We start from the raw sequence: 15,181 nt of genomic DNA on the forward strand, positions 1-15,181 counted from the left end.
CCAGTTACGGGTGACGTTTGACGAAGTCAAAGTATGTAACTCCTTATGTAGGGAACCATGGTGACTTCAGGTCCAAGGACTAATAGTCATACTAATAGCCACATGAGAAAGTATATGACACTCATATAACGATCCATGATACTTTCTCATGGCGGGTAATTCAGTATACATTCTCCAATGCATACCCATGTGTCAACTTGATATCTTTATATCCATGACTTGTGAGATCAAGTCATCGAGTTGACCTACATGCTAGTCTCGTCGCATTAACATTGTCCCTGAATGCTAATACTTGACTAGGAATGATTAAGAGTAATGTTCCCTATATCATCTCACTATCAATTCAACTAACCGATTGATATAGGTAAGAACCTTCTACTCAAGAACGCTATTATACTTAGTTATTTGACATCAATACAAGTAAGCATAATAACCATAAACAAATGCCTTTATATATATATAAGAATATGATACAACGAGTCCATACAACAATTATCAAATGATTGGCTCTAGGGCTCTATCTAACACATCATGCGTTAGTCAATTGCCCATTCCAAGGGGACTAGAGTGATCTAGACTTGAGTTGTTGCTAAGGTGGGAGAGAGAGAGAGAGAGTGAGCGCACGCGCATGAAGGCTATTGGTGAGGAGAGGTTGATGCGACCATGGGTTGGAAGGAGCAGAGGGAGGGAGGGTTTTGCTACTTTGGTAGATCATCCTTCTTGTGCCCATCTCATTGTGAAGGACTCCACCTATAATAAAAGATCAATTAAATGATAAAAATAAGGCAATGAATAAAATAAATGTTTATGTTTAGCGTTCAACTGGATAAGAATTTATTTATTTTCATTCAGTATAAATAAGATCAAACTAAATGAAGAAACTTGAATAATTCATTAAATTATATGAATGTATTTTGCTCGTTAATATTCATGAACAAAGATTGTAAATTGTTAATAAATAATATTGATGAATAATATTCATAAATAAAATTTGCCATTAACAAAGTCCATATCAAACTTATTAAACTGTCAAAACAAAAAAAAAAAATAGAATATATCAAACACACTAACCAACCAACCAAACTTAAAAATATAAAAGTTTAAAACAATCAAACAATTTAGAATTAAGAGCTCGATAATATATCTAAATGAACCAAGCTTGAACTAAGTTCAAGTGCAAAAAAAAAAAAATCAAAGTTAAATAATAGTTTAAATGGCTTTGTTTATTTAGACTCGGTTTAGCTTAACTTAATTATCTTATTAAACAAGTTTGAATAATTCAAATCTTGACTCGGCTTATTTATTACCCTAAGCAGAAAATCTAAGAAAAACTCTTTTTATCTATATTGTTGTTTTTGTCTGAGATCATCGGAGGATGAACCACTAGTAAAGTGATCTTTTTTGTTGATGAAGTCTTTAGATGACGAAAGGAGAACTAGCTGGTAAGAGAGTCCACGTAGCTTGAGGAAAAGAGGGTTAGAATGGAGGGCGAGGGATTGCCCTGGCTCAGTCACTCCACCACTCAAATAAGATCTCCAACGGGGGAGAAAATCAAATGGAGAAGATGAACAGTAGAGTGATATGTATGTATGTGCATGAGTGATTATATACCTTAGCCACGGGAGTGGGTTCCTTTTATAGCATTACTAGAGAAATAATATCTCTTTGCTCAGGGCCGGCCCAAGACTTGAAAGGGCCCGGTGAAAAAAAAAACCTAAGAAAAGTTCATCTAAATCTAAGTGTTTAAACATGTGCACTACTATGTAGTATCGGTGGGTGAGGGCAGTGACGCGTAGATGCGACGACTGCAGCGTTGGACGATAGCTATCGGTGTGGACAAAGAGTTTGAGGGTGAGCAAAAGTAAATTTCGAAAGATTAGGGTTTAAAGAAATAGATATAGAAAATGATTCGTGAAGGAGGAACAAAATGTCTACTCTCGCGCGTATTTTTCTCTTCTTTGGGAGACACTTTTATAAAAAAAAATAAAAAATGTAATATTTTAGATTTTATAATTAGATTTTATAATTTTTTTCTAATAAATACAAAAATTATTTTATTGTAAAGTATATGTATATAAAATATTTTTTTTAAAAGGGGCTCCACTAAAGGTAGGGCCCTGTCATTGGCCCCACCTTGATAGCCCCCAGGCCGGCTCTATCTTTACTCATTAATTGGACATTGTGTCATAGTAGAGAAAACGTCACATCATTATATTTTGGCCGTATCATATAGTCACATTATGTTAGTATCCCCAAGGTAGTTTTGATGTGATCAACCAAATCAGGTTAGGTCCTGTTGATTTTTAACCCCTGTGTCTAAGTGTGCAGGAACTTAGAAGCACAGAAAGTCGAGCGAAAGACGCAGCTAGCGAGAAAGACGGTACGGAAGAGAGTCGACGGGCTTGGTGCGTTTGAGGGACGAGGTGCTACGGAAGAGTACGCGGGCGGATGAGAAGGAGGCGCGTGACGTTTCCGAGGGATGAGAAGCTAGAGCGGAAGATTGCACGAAGGCCGAAAGTTGGGTTCGGGTGAGCCCTATTCCGGATGGCCGAGATCACCCAAGCGAGCGGAGCCGGAGCCGGAGCGGAAGACCTGGACCAAGTCGAGCGAAACCGGAGCAGAAGATCGGGACCGAAAGTCAATAAGATGTTGACTTTCTTGGTCCGGGCACTCGAACCAGGATGTTTATCTGGAGCGTGTCAAACGTGATCCGTTGCTACGGAGATAAAATTTTATCCTCTCCAGGCATCTTGACCAGGGCTATACCCAGAAGCTTAGATAGAACACTTGTAAACGATTTCTTTTATCTAGCTTCGTATTTTTAGTATTTCAACTGTTATAAAGAGGTTTCTCCGCCTGAAAGAGAAATTAGTGCGCTTTCTACTTTCTTGGATTAACAACCTCCCCGGTTGTAACCAAGTAATTCGTTGTGTCTCTTCCTTTTTTAAGCAGTCTTATATATTTTATTCAAGTGTTAATTTTATTAAAGTTATAAAAGCTCAAGGAAGGTTTAGTTTTATTTTTTCAGGACTATCACCTCCTTCTAGCCGGCCGCCAGCGATCCCAACAAGTGGTATTAGAGACAGGACACCTCAGAAGGACTCATCGCCAACTGAAGCAACGAGACGATGGCCGGTGCAAGCATACATCTACCAAAGTTCGAGGGAGACTTCGCACAATGGAAATGTCAGATGGAGGTATTTTTTTAAAATAGATTTTGAGATTCTGTTAATCATGAAATATGATTTTGTAACCCCCAAGGACCAACATGGAGTTGGAAAGGAAGAGTGCTTATGGACAAAGAAAGAATAAGCTGATTTCGTGGTGAATAGTAAGCAGAGTTCCATATGCTAAGTGTCCTTCCGTCCCAGGAGGTTAATCGAATCGGCATCTATGACTCCGCCAAAGAGCTCTCGGAGAAGTTCCTGGAACTCCACGAAGGCACTTCGGAAGCAAAGTTAGCAGGCGAGACATCCTCCGAACTCAACTAACAAACCTGCAGATGAACAATAGAGAAAAGGTAGCGCAACTCCAAGCACGAATCAAAGAACTCATCACTCAATTCAACAATCTTGGAGAATTGGTAACGAACCAAGATTCAATCCGGTATACGCTCAACGTCTTCCTAAGAACTCCAGAATGGTCATCCTTAGTAGATGCATACTACATCTTTAAGGACTTTGAGGTAAGTACACTAGAGAATTTATTTTCTACTTTTGAACTTCATGAAACTCGATGTGTAGATTCTAAAGAAATTGAAAAGTCGAACAACAATCTTGCCTTGAAAGCCAAGAAGGAAGATTCTGACTCTGAAGTGTCGATCGATGAAGATAAAGCGACACTACTAGTAAGAAAGTTTAATAAATTTATTAAAACTAATAAATTTAAATTGCAGTCGAGAAAACATCATCGGAACAAAAGGAAGATCCAATGCTACAACTGTAACGAAGAAGGGCACATCAAGGATGACTGTCCAAAATTGAAGAACAAGGACAAGGAAAAGAATAAGAAGTCAGCTCGGTCCAAGCATAATCTAAAAGTCACATGGGATGAATCGTCGTCCTCCGAATCCGAAATCGAAGCCTATGCCAGACTAGCCCTAATGGAAGACCATCAAAAGGGAGATTAAACCAGCTCAGAGATGAGCATTGACGAAGGGGGAGGATCATTAGAGGAAAGCTACGATAAAGGGGGAGCATCAGAATACGACGTAAGTCAAGTATGTGCCTTGTCTCCTAAAATGTCATTTAAATTTATTAAGATTCTTTCCAAGGATTTAGTAAAACTAGAAAAAGAAAATATAGACTTAAAAAGATAATTAGCTAATGCATGCCCCTTAGATTTGTTTGATAATTTAAAATTAGAAAATGATATATCAAAAATGCAAATCAAAAGTTTGAAAAATGAACATGCATGTTTGAAAATGAATAACTTACAAAAACTAAAATTTAGAAAGTATGGAAGGCTAAAATGGTACATTAGAAAATACCAGGGATAAATTAGAAAAGTCCCCAGAAGTTATGTACCTCCTAAATTTTTAATGAATCTAGTAGATAGGAACCTGTACTGGGTTCTAAAATCATATTTAGGTTAACTATTTTTCTGGACTTAGGGCTTTTCAGAAAGAAGATTAAATGTCTAATTCTTTAATAGATTTTGTCTAGAAGTAGTTGATGATCTAATAACTAAGAAGGTCTAGTGACTTATCATAGCTTGGAAGCTAATTACTGAATTTAATGTTTAATTGACTTACTGTGAGGTATTCAACTAATGCATAAAATTTTTTTGTTAGAAAAATTTATTTAAAAAGAGTCTAATCATTAAAATTTATTTAAGTTTTTTTAACAACCTTTTGAAATTTTTTATGAACTATGATCAAAATACAATTTTTTAAAAAAAAAATTGCCAAAAATTTTCATATATTTTTCCCTTAGACTTTTTTAGATCTTCCAAGTTATATGTTTAACGTACCCCACTTTTAATGTGGTCAAAAGGGGGAGTAATAAAGATTAAGTCTAAGGGGAGGGTAGTATTTTTGTACTTGCAATTTGGGTAGTACAATTTTAATTTTTGTACTTAATTTTTGTACTTGCAATTTTTTGCAAAAATTATAACTGCTATTTGTTTATGGTTTATCCTAACTTAATTTGGGTTTGATCACATCAAAAAAGGAAAGATTGTTAATACCCCAAGGTAATTTTGATGTGATCAACCAAGTTAGGTTAGGTTATGTTGGTTTTTAACCCCTGTGTCTAAGTGTATAGGAACTTAGGAGCACAGGAAGTCGAGCAAAAGACGCAGATAGCAAGAAGGACGACACGGAAGAGAGTCGACGGGCTCGATGCATCTGAGGGACGAGGTGCTGCGGAAGAGTACACGGGCGGACAAGAAGGAGGTGCTCGGCATTTCCGAGGGACGAGAAGCCGGAGCGGAAGATTGCTCGAAGGTCGGAAGTTGAGTTCGGGTGAGCCCTATTCCGGATGGTCGAGATCACCCAAGTAAGTGGAGTCAGAGCGGAAGACCCGGACCAAGGTGAGAGGAACCGAAGTGGAAGATCGGGACTAAAAGTCAACAGGATGTTGACTTTCTTGGTTTGGCGCACGGACTCGTCGGACTCTAGGGGCTCGGAACTCTTCCGTGCGTCCGGACCAGAATGTTTATCCGGAATGCGTCAAACGCGATCCGTTGCTACGGGGATAAAATTTTTTCCCCCTCCAGGTGCTTGGAATCCTTCCAAGTGCCCCGACCAGGACTAAAATATAGCCCTGGTCCTAGAAGGTTAGATAGAACACTTATAAACGATTTCTTTTGTCTAACTTTATATTTTTAGTACTTCAACTGTTGTAAAGAGGCTTCTCTGTCTGAAGGAGAAATTAATACGCTTTCTACTTCCTTAGATTAACAACCTCCCCAGTTGTAACCAAGTAATTCGTTGTGTCTCTTCCTTTTTTAAGTAGTCTTATATATTTTATGCAAGTGTTAATTTTGTTAAAGTTATAAAAGCTTGAGGAAGGTTTAGTTTTATTTTTTCAAGACTATCACCTCCTTCTAGCCGACCGCCAGTGATCCCAACACGTTACCCATATCCCATATTTGTATAATCATACTATTCCACGTGCCCTAACAATCCACGTACCATCCCATGTGTTGTGTTAATTCAGGCACTGCAGAAACCCATATAATTAATTGGGCCAACGAACCTGTCCCATTAAGCGAAGGAGGATTGAGTCGGAGGAGTTGAGCCCCTGGAGTCGGGCAGACTGATTGGATGAATCGTGGGAGATGAGCTGACTGAGCGAAGCAGTGAGTTCAGGAAGCTGAGCCCCTAGAGTCGGATGGACCGACTAGAGGAATCAGAGAGTTGAACTGACTGAGCGGAGCAGTTTGTCGGGGGAGTTGAGCCATTGGAGTCAAGCGGACCAACTAGAGGAATTGGGGGGTTGAACTGACTGAGCGGAGCAAGTTATCGAAGGAGCTGGACTCCCTGGAGTCGAGCAAGCTGACTGGAGAAATTGGATAGTTGAACTGACTAAGCAAAGCAAGATGTCGGAGGAGTTGAACCCCTAGAGTCGGATAGACCGACTGGAGGAATCTGGGAGTTAAACTTACTAAGCATAGAAGGTTGTTGGAAGAGCTAAGCTCCTGGAGCCGAGTGGGCCAACTGGAGGAATCAGAGAGTTAAACTGACTAAGCGAAGAAGGTTGTCAAGGAAGTTGAGCCCCTGGAGTTTATCTAAACTGAATGGTCACCCTTCTTGTCTTGGATAGCCCGACTGAGGGTGATCTGATTAATCCATCCGGACTTTGACCTCCATCTCAGTAGGATTATTGACCTTCTCGATACACGTGGAAACTCCTAATTTACACCTCATATCAATTGTTAAAGGGATACCCTTGATAAAGGACACTCTAGCGTACGAAACTTCCGTTAATGTGGAGTCCTAGGGAAAGAGCTATTATATACCATCTCATCTTGCATCATAAGAGATAATTTATACCTTCCTCGTGATGGCCTTGGATCGGGTGCGGCGGGGGTGCTGGGGGCGAGCGATTTCGCCTTTTACCACATAAGAAATAATTTATACAACTTAAATCCATAACTTCTAAATCATATAGTAATAATTTTATCTTTACGTTAAGACTCTGCTTTTGAAAAGATGCTCTTGATGCAATACTAAAATTGAATCGTTGAATCAGTCAGGAATTAGGAACACCCAGGAATTAAGAACGAAGTGAATGAAGCTAATTAAAAATAAATAACCTCACATGCAAACAAAAAAACACTCACATAGAAAAGTAAAATTAAAAACTATATTAATTCAACGATTCAAAGATGATTAAAATATAGGTCTAGACTGTTTTTATATATTCGATTCAATACCAAATATGAAAATTAATACTCTAAATAAAAAAAATTGGCTAATTTAATGAGATTATAATTATTCTCTATTTACTGCAAAAACGAAAATATTAATTTTTAAATAATAAAAATTAAATCTCAAATTACGAATTCATCAATATTTTTTTAAAATTTAATTTTATTTATTACAAATACGTTTTCAATTCTCTTTCTTTTATGGCAGATGCATAAATCTTTAATTTTTTACTTTTGAATATTTTAAATTTCTTTCCTTTTATTACGCATGAATCCGTCTGAATTTTATTTTATTTTTTTCTTCAAGATTATTTTATTATCTACAATATTTATTCCTTATTTATTTACATTTACTTTTTTAAAATTTATTAAATAGGAAGCCCACTCATATCCAAAATATCTTTTTATACTTAGGTTGAGCAACTTTGATCACAGTTTATCTCTAGATCAGTTTGAGATCGTTGACACAGTTGATTATCTATTTGAGTGATTATTTTTTATTAATTTTTTAGATTAATTTTTAAGGATGTAAAATATTTTATTAAATATTTGAGCTCTCCATATATACAGGACTATTGTATTCCTTATGATTTATTAAAGAGTACGGAGTGCCCTGGAGGGGCGATGGCGACTTCATTATTTTTTTTCCCCAATAAATCGACCATTTGAGTAAAGCTAATTCATTCTTAAAATAGTTTGGGTCAAAGCTATTTCACTTCAAACTTTAGCGAAAGTTATTTTAAAGTGCTGCAATAGTGAAATCTATCATCTTAACGCCCACAACAGTTCCATACTCGAACTATTAAGAAAGAATAAATTAAGAAATCAAAATAAATCATGGAGGCAATTTCCGTCGATTTCACTGAGAATCGATCTTCCTGCATTTTTAGATAATCAGCTCGGCTATTATAAATGATCACATCGAGCGTTGTATGTCCATGTGATGAATAGACCACTTGCAAAAAAAACGCTATTACCATGTGCAGCATAAATGCACAATTAATTATGTCACAACTACTAATTCACTAAATTAAAGCTTTAATTAGCTTATAGAAATATAATAAATGAGAAGACATTCTTCAATCTTCATAATGGTCGGTTTATCTCAAAAAATAATAGTATTGTAGCAATTAAGTCAGAAATATCATCAAATTTTATAATTAAAAATAAATCAATTCAAGTCCCATTGATAGGTGTGATGTAATAAAATATTTAAAAGAGTAATAAAAGGAATATAATTTAAATTTTAAATAAAATAAATATTTTAGAGATTGATTTTTTGAAAAATAATAATAGTGTTCATGACTAGGGATATAAATGGACCAAACAGTTTACGAGTTATTCAGACCTTGATTTGGTAAAAAGCTCATTCGAGTTCATTCGTTTATCTTATCGAGCAGAGCTCGAGTTCGATTTCGAGTTTGACAGTTTTATCGAGCCAAGCTCGAGCTTAAGGGCATTCGGCTCGTGAGTTCACGAACATGTTCATTTATAGACTCACGAGCTTGGGCTGGAACTCGGCTCGTTTAAAGGGCTCGAGGACATGTTCGTTAATAGGTTAGTGAATTCGGGCTTGAGTTCAGCTCGATTAAAGGGCTTGTGAATATGTTAAATAATGTATTGAGTTTGGAAGTTTAATATAGTGGTTTGAAATGTTCCATGATATGTTGAGTTTATATTATTTTAGTTGTTATGTTTTATGAATATTTATTCAAACGAGTTTTCGAACTCGTTTAACAAACCTCCAAAATGAGCCTTACAAAAAATGAGCTCTAAAATAAATCCGAGTGCACTTAACGAGTTAGACTCATTAACTATAATAATCAAGCTAATAACAAAGCCGAGCTCGAAATATTCACAAACTTGGTAATTCTAAAACGAACTGAGCTCGAGTCTTATGATAAAAATTTGATTCAAGTTCGAGCCAAACCCAAGTCCAAATATAACTTAAATAAGCTGAACTCAAATCTAATACTATCCGATTTAATTCGACTCGTTTACCTCCCTACTCATCATGACAGTAAATCATGTAATTCTCTCGGATGGGTCTAGTGGCTAGCGCATGAGGTGTTGTCACAATAAGGTCTGGGGTTCGAATCTCGGTAAAGTCGATGTAAATATCTCTCTTATATGCTAGTCACTATTTCAAAGGCTTGAGGGGGCCGCTGAGTTGACGGTTCTAACCTTTTGCAGCATAAATAGATTGATGGTGACGCTGAAAGCAATTGTATTCACTTTTTGTCACAATGACAGTAAATCATGGAAGTATTAGGACGCATTGGTGCGGCCCAATCGGGCCGGGTCGGTCCGAAGGCGGGCGGCTTGATATACATACAACTCCAACCACTGCTTGTACACTTTTTCGGCGGTGTCGGGATCTCACCATCCGAGTTCCAATCTCGTGGCGAGGCGAGAGAAAACGAAGCTCGGGGCAGCGATCCAGATCAATAATGGATTGTTTCATTCTGATCTCTCAGAGTTCATGAATTTTTAATTTCCCCTGTTTCATGTTGTAGATCTTCTGTTATCCGCGAATGCTCTGGTTGTCTTTTTTTTTTTGTTTCTGTTGCTTCCTTGGCATTTCCTTGGCTTTTTTTTTTTTTTCCTTTTTCTTTTCTTTGATCTCTCTTGGTTTCGGTATCTTTGCTGAGCATATTCGGAAGCAGCAGATCTGAAAGAATCTGAAAGTTCATTCTTCAAATATTAGCTATGTTTGCTTATGATGATACACTGCCGTTAAATCTTGAATCAAAGTTGGAAAAAAGTTATCGCCTGTTTAAAGAAACGAGTTTCGTTATGTTCCATGAGCACAGGCCGCTTAAGAACTAAGGTATGAAACGATGGAATGCTTTTCCCATTTTGCATTTTTTGCATTACCGTTGAAAGAATCGACACTAATTCTTTAACACTGGTGTTATTAACTGAATTTGTTATTATAAGAGATATGAAGCCATCTTTTTTGAGGTTGTTAGTTGTGCTACCTAGAGTCGGTTCTGAGGGTCAATTCAGTACTCAGTGGATTGTTTTATAATAAGATCATCGTACGATTGATATTCCATTTGCTAGAGAATCCGTAGCTTCTATTTCCCCGCTTCATGTAACTAAGAGGTTGTCCAAAGGGCATGTCAATTTCACTGAGCAAAATGTTTGACTCTGGGAAATCACAGGTTCATTCGAAGCTTTAGTAGAAATGTTATGGGATTGGGGCTGCCTCAAATGGCTTGCAGGGGTATTCTTCCTTTGTACCATGGTGTCAAGGGCTCAACCCCTGAATCCCTATATAGTGTATCAATCAAGCTTCACATAACAATTTAGACACTTACAATTGCGGCTTGAGGTTAGTTAGACAAGTGGAGCTTAGAAAGAAACTTAAATTGGTTTTATTACTTGTTATTTCCTATGTTGATCTTGATTAATGCACTATAAAGAGGCATGGAGGTTGAGCTTTTTTTATCAGCTCGTTGGGGTGCAAGAGTCTTGACGTTGTTGGAAGTTCAAGGGCAACATCCAATGTTTTTCTACCTTAGGCGACTCAACTTTGTGTCCTACCAAATGTATCAGGCTAATTTAACCTAGGGACATATTGACCCAATCAGGTGGCCTATTGACCTAATTTGGATACATGTTGACCATGTTAGATGTTTAGGTGTTCCCTTTTGCTTGCTTTTCATTCATTGGTGGTTAATGCACTGTTTGGTAGAATATAATACAACATTTCTGTTCTGCATGTAGTATTATCATAGTGGAAAATCTTCTACATTAGTTACAGTTTATGGATGAGTAATGGAATTTTAGTTGTTCACAAGGATGGACAGGGTTTCTAGATATGATACTTCTTAAGTGACCTGCATCAATTAACCATTTATGACTAACTATTAAATTTTTGTGTTTCAGATCCATTTTGTAATTCTAATTAGTCGACAAGGGAAGGTGAGATTGACGAAATGGTATTCTCCATACCAACAGAAAGAACGAGCCACGGTAATGCTATCTACATAAGCCTTAGCATTATCTGATATATTTTTTTCAGAAAAACTCTTAAGCATGATATCATTGCATATGTAGCTGACTGGCTTTGAAGTCTATATTTTTGGGTCAGTTCTTTCTTCCTAAAAGTATTAAATGGTTAGCACATGAAAAGTAGAGGATCACATGTTGATTTGTGGAATTCTTTGAACTTTTGGAGTTTTTACTTAGATTAGGTATCTGTTATCATGTCCCAGAACCAATGCATAAATTACTTAGTAAAACAAACTAATGATTTTTTAGGATTATGTAGATCTGTGCTAATTTATGTATTTATTTTCACATATTAATTTATTAAGGCTATCCGGGAGCTTAGCAGCCTTATTCTTACACGAGGACCAAAACTTTGCAATTTTGTCGAGTGGAAGGGATACAAAGCTGTGTATCGAAGGTATGTTAGCTTTGTTGTCACTGTGGTGATTTCCTTGCTAATTTCTTCCTCATTTTATTAATCAAGGTAGCAATATTGTTGATCAATCATTGAACAGGTATGCTAGCCTATACTTCTGTATGTGTGTCGATCAAGATGACAACGAACTTGAAATCCTTGAGATAATTCATCATTTTGTCGAGATATTAGATCGTTACTTCGGCAGTGTGAGTTATACAGAAGTGTCTTTCTTAATGCTCTACTCACATTTAGCTTACACTTCTTTTGCCTCTTTTATCCTGTCAGGTGTGTGAACTTGATTTGATCTTTAATTTCCACAAGGTATCACTGTATTATTATTATTATTATTATTATTATTATTATTATTATTATTATTATTATTATTATTATTATTATTATTATTATTATTATTATTATTACCATTTTGTAATTCACATGGAACTCTATAGATTCTTCCCTTTCTTGCCTGAACAAAGAAATTTACAGGCATATTACATTTTGGATGAGATTTTGATTGCCGGTGAGCTTCAAGAATCAAGCAAGAAAATTGTTGCTCGACTTATAGCTGCTCAGGTAACTGTAACTGATATAGTGTTTGAGCTACTTTCCCTTTCATCTTTAAACTTAATGTGCTAGGTGCATTCAATTTCCCAGATGCATTGATAACCCACATATACCCTGCTGTTATGCTATATAGGTGAGATCAGCTATGTTGCTAGATTGGGGGAAGTGGGCTATCAATAGCAAGTAGGTAAGATGAATGAGTGAAATGAGGGTACACAAGCAGATTCAGGGATGTAGAGCTTGGAAGACAGCCTGAAGGTGAGCAATAAGGAGTTGGGTGAGTGGGCAATCTAATCCCCTCGTGGGGACGAAGCATATCCAAAGGGTATCATGTTTGTATTGCCTGTTCTCCTATCTTTCTGTCTCGCCTCACCTTCTTTCTCTGTTAGTCTAGAATGCAGTAGAAGCAACATGACCATTAATCATACACACGGAAAAGCAGTTCTCTGATCCAATGCCCAGACTGTGATCTCTATAATGGCTAATCTAGTGCTCCAGGAGGATTGAATTCCTCTTGAGAGGGAATGAGATGTTTTCATTGAAACATATCTCATTACTGCTTGATTATAGTCTAAGCTCGGAAATCTTCTATGGAATCAAGGACTCTAATCGCTCGTGTTTGTTCCTAACCCTCACTCTTATTCCTGTTCCATCCCATCCTCCCATCCCTTGTCTTCACCTCCTTATCTGTTCTGCCTCGGCTTCACCTTGTTTTTTCCTGTTGAGGGGATGAGGTCACAGGCTGACAAGAAATAAACATTTCCACCAAGTTAGCTTGTGTAGAAGTAGGGCGAGCTTGTTCCATCTTGAAATGAATTGTGACAATTGTTTGGGATGAGAACACCCTTCTAATACACAGGTGTTATGTGCAACCCACTTATTTGTTTGGGTCTATGGGCATCAAGCATCTCTAGTTTTAACAAATTCTTTCTTGCTCATCATGAAGTATGGCAAAGTGCGACAGCTGATTTCATCCCAGAATTACTAATAATCGCATTTGTCTGTGTGAGACTAATACTATTACAGGCAGACAGACATCTTTACTTTACACATCCTGCATTCATGCATGTTCATCGGAAAAAGGAAAAAAGTTACATTGATTGCAGAGGAATATAAATCTGGTTCTTTCAGGACACAATGGTGGAAACAGCAAAGGCGGAAGCTGGTTCAGTCAGCAATATGATTGCACAGACAATGTGATCAAGGTGCCCAGTGGGGAAGTGGTGATATCTTTCTACTCAGGCCTTTGTTAATGTTTCATTCCATTTATGACGTCATTCATAGCATTATTCCTTTGATAATGACTTGTTGCTTCTATGCTCTCATTTTATGCAAATATTTCTTGTTCCTTTTCGTAGTACTTGCTACTGTGATTATTATGATTTATGACAACGTAATAACTGGGAATTCACGAATAGTCAATTATTTAGGGTCCAATTACTTGGAAAGGAGAGAAACGATTACAAAATTACATATACGGAGCTCTATTATTTATGCACATGTTTTGTTACTTCTTTCTCTTAAAATTCACGTACCTGATTATGTTAATAATTGAATTTGGTTCAATTCATATGTTTGTGCGCGTCTATATATATATATATATATAGAGAGAGAGAGAGAGAGAGAAAGAGAGAGAGAGAGTAATGATATGTTTAAGGAAAAAAATTCATGGAAAAATTTAAAGATAGACACATAAAGTCATGACTCACTATTTCATTTTTTGTGGACCTCATCATTTTATGTGTCTATCCTTGAGTTTTTCCTTGAATTTTTTTCCTTGAACATATCATTTTTCATATATATATATATATATATATATATATATATATATATATATATATATATATATATATATAATCCATTTTAAGTTGGAATGCATGCCAACCTATGGATCTGAGTCCCCATTTTTCGTGTATTCATGTATGCTCAACTTGTTTTAAGTTGAATTTAAGTTTTAGATCTAGGTTGCTTGATGTTTGGGTACCAAGTCAGCGACGTATGCATTCAATTACTTATTTATCATTCGAATTGAGTATTTAAATGAGTTTTGAGTAGGGGTATTCAATTTGATTCGAGCTCGGCTAGTCTATTAAACCCTTGGTATCCAAAATTGATTATTGCATTTATATGGTTTCAATAGACTTGTGGTATGTTGTATCATTGTTCTTGTGTTGTGGGTAATTTGGGTAATCATTTTTAATGATAATTAGTACAAGCATCTCCAATTCAGCGAGGGTGCCAATTCACTTTGTTAGTAAAAGCTTTAAATTTTTTTGTTAAGGTTTCAATTCACTATGTATCACTTTGTTATCAAAGGGCACTCGAAGCCCTGAAATTCTACGATTTTAATTTTTCTAAAGAGCGCATTTAATTTCAAAACACTCTTTCCATCTTTCAATTCGAAATTATAGTAAAAAATTGATTTTCTTTATTTAAATAATTGAACTGAAAAGGAAAAAAATTAATTATTTTATCAAAGATTTTTATACAAGAGTCACTGTTGATTTTTTAAAAAATGTTTTTTTAAAATAAGTCATTAAACTATGATGCTCTCTTAAATTTATCCATATTTTTTAAAAATATTTAGATGTTTTATTAAAAAAATAAAAAATTTAAAATACAAAAGAAGGTTAATAAAAAGTTAAAAAAACATTCATTAAAAAATAAAAATTTAAAACTATTTTTTAATTTTTTTATTAGTTTAATAATTAAGAAAAATTAAATTAAATAATATTTTAGTACAGTTTTAATTAAAATATTATTATTTTTTATTGACTTTTCCAAAACATCATCATTTTAATATTAATTTTTTTAAAATATCACTTT

The 15,181-nt window shown here is 35.9% G+C and overlaps 1 protein-coding gene across 3 annotated transcripts; it reads left to right on the forward strand.

Annotated features, from left to right (window-relative positions):
* The first annotated feature begins 9,725 nt into the window (after positions 1 to 9,725).
* Positions 9,726 to 13,708, forward strand: LOC121969124 (AP-1 complex subunit sigma-2-like). Of its 3 annotated transcripts, none has more exons than XM_042519048.1 (7): positions 9,726 to 10,204; positions 11,269 to 11,355; positions 11,700 to 11,791; positions 11,889 to 11,997; positions 12,077 to 12,112; positions 12,278 to 12,364; positions 13,487 to 13,708. In XM_042519048.1, the coding sequence occupies exons 1-7, from the start codon at positions 10,178 to 10,180 to the stop codon at positions 13,553 to 13,555; spliced, it is 507 nt and encodes a 168-aa protein (XP_042374982.1). In that variant the 5' UTR covers positions 9,726 to 10,177; the 3' UTR covers positions 13,556 to 13,708. The 3 variants fall into 3 exon arrangements, with proteins under 3 accessions (XP_042374982.1, XP_042374993.1, XP_042374987.1); XM_042519059.1 differs by having other exon boundaries at positions 9,739 to 9,827; XM_042519053.1 differs by lacking the exon at positions 13,487 to 13,708 and adding an exon at positions 12,489 to 13,480 and having other exon boundaries at positions 9,739 to 10,204.
* The last annotated feature ends 1,473 nt before the right edge of the window (positions 13,709 to 15,181 follow it).

The sequence above is a fragment of the Zingiber officinale genome, chromosome 1B (assembly GCF_018446385.1).
Source record: "Zingiber officinale cultivar Zhangliang chromosome 1B, Zo_v1.1, whole genome shotgun sequence".
Taxonomy (NCBI): domain Eukaryota; kingdom Viridiplantae; phylum Streptophyta; class Magnoliopsida; order Zingiberales; family Zingiberaceae; genus Zingiber; species Zingiber officinale.

Coding starts and splice junctions, on each gene's coding strand:
- LOC121969124 (XM_042519048.1), top strand. CDS start 10,178: ATGAGCACAGGCCGCTTAAGAACTAAG. Junction 11,792..11,888: donor TACAAAGCTGTGTATCGAAG/GTATGTTAGCTT, acceptor ATCATTGAACAG/GTATGCTAGCCTATACTTCT. Junction 12,113..12,277: donor TGATCTTTAATTTCCACAAG/GTATCACTGTAT, acceptor AGAAATTTACAG/GCATATTACATTTTGGATGA.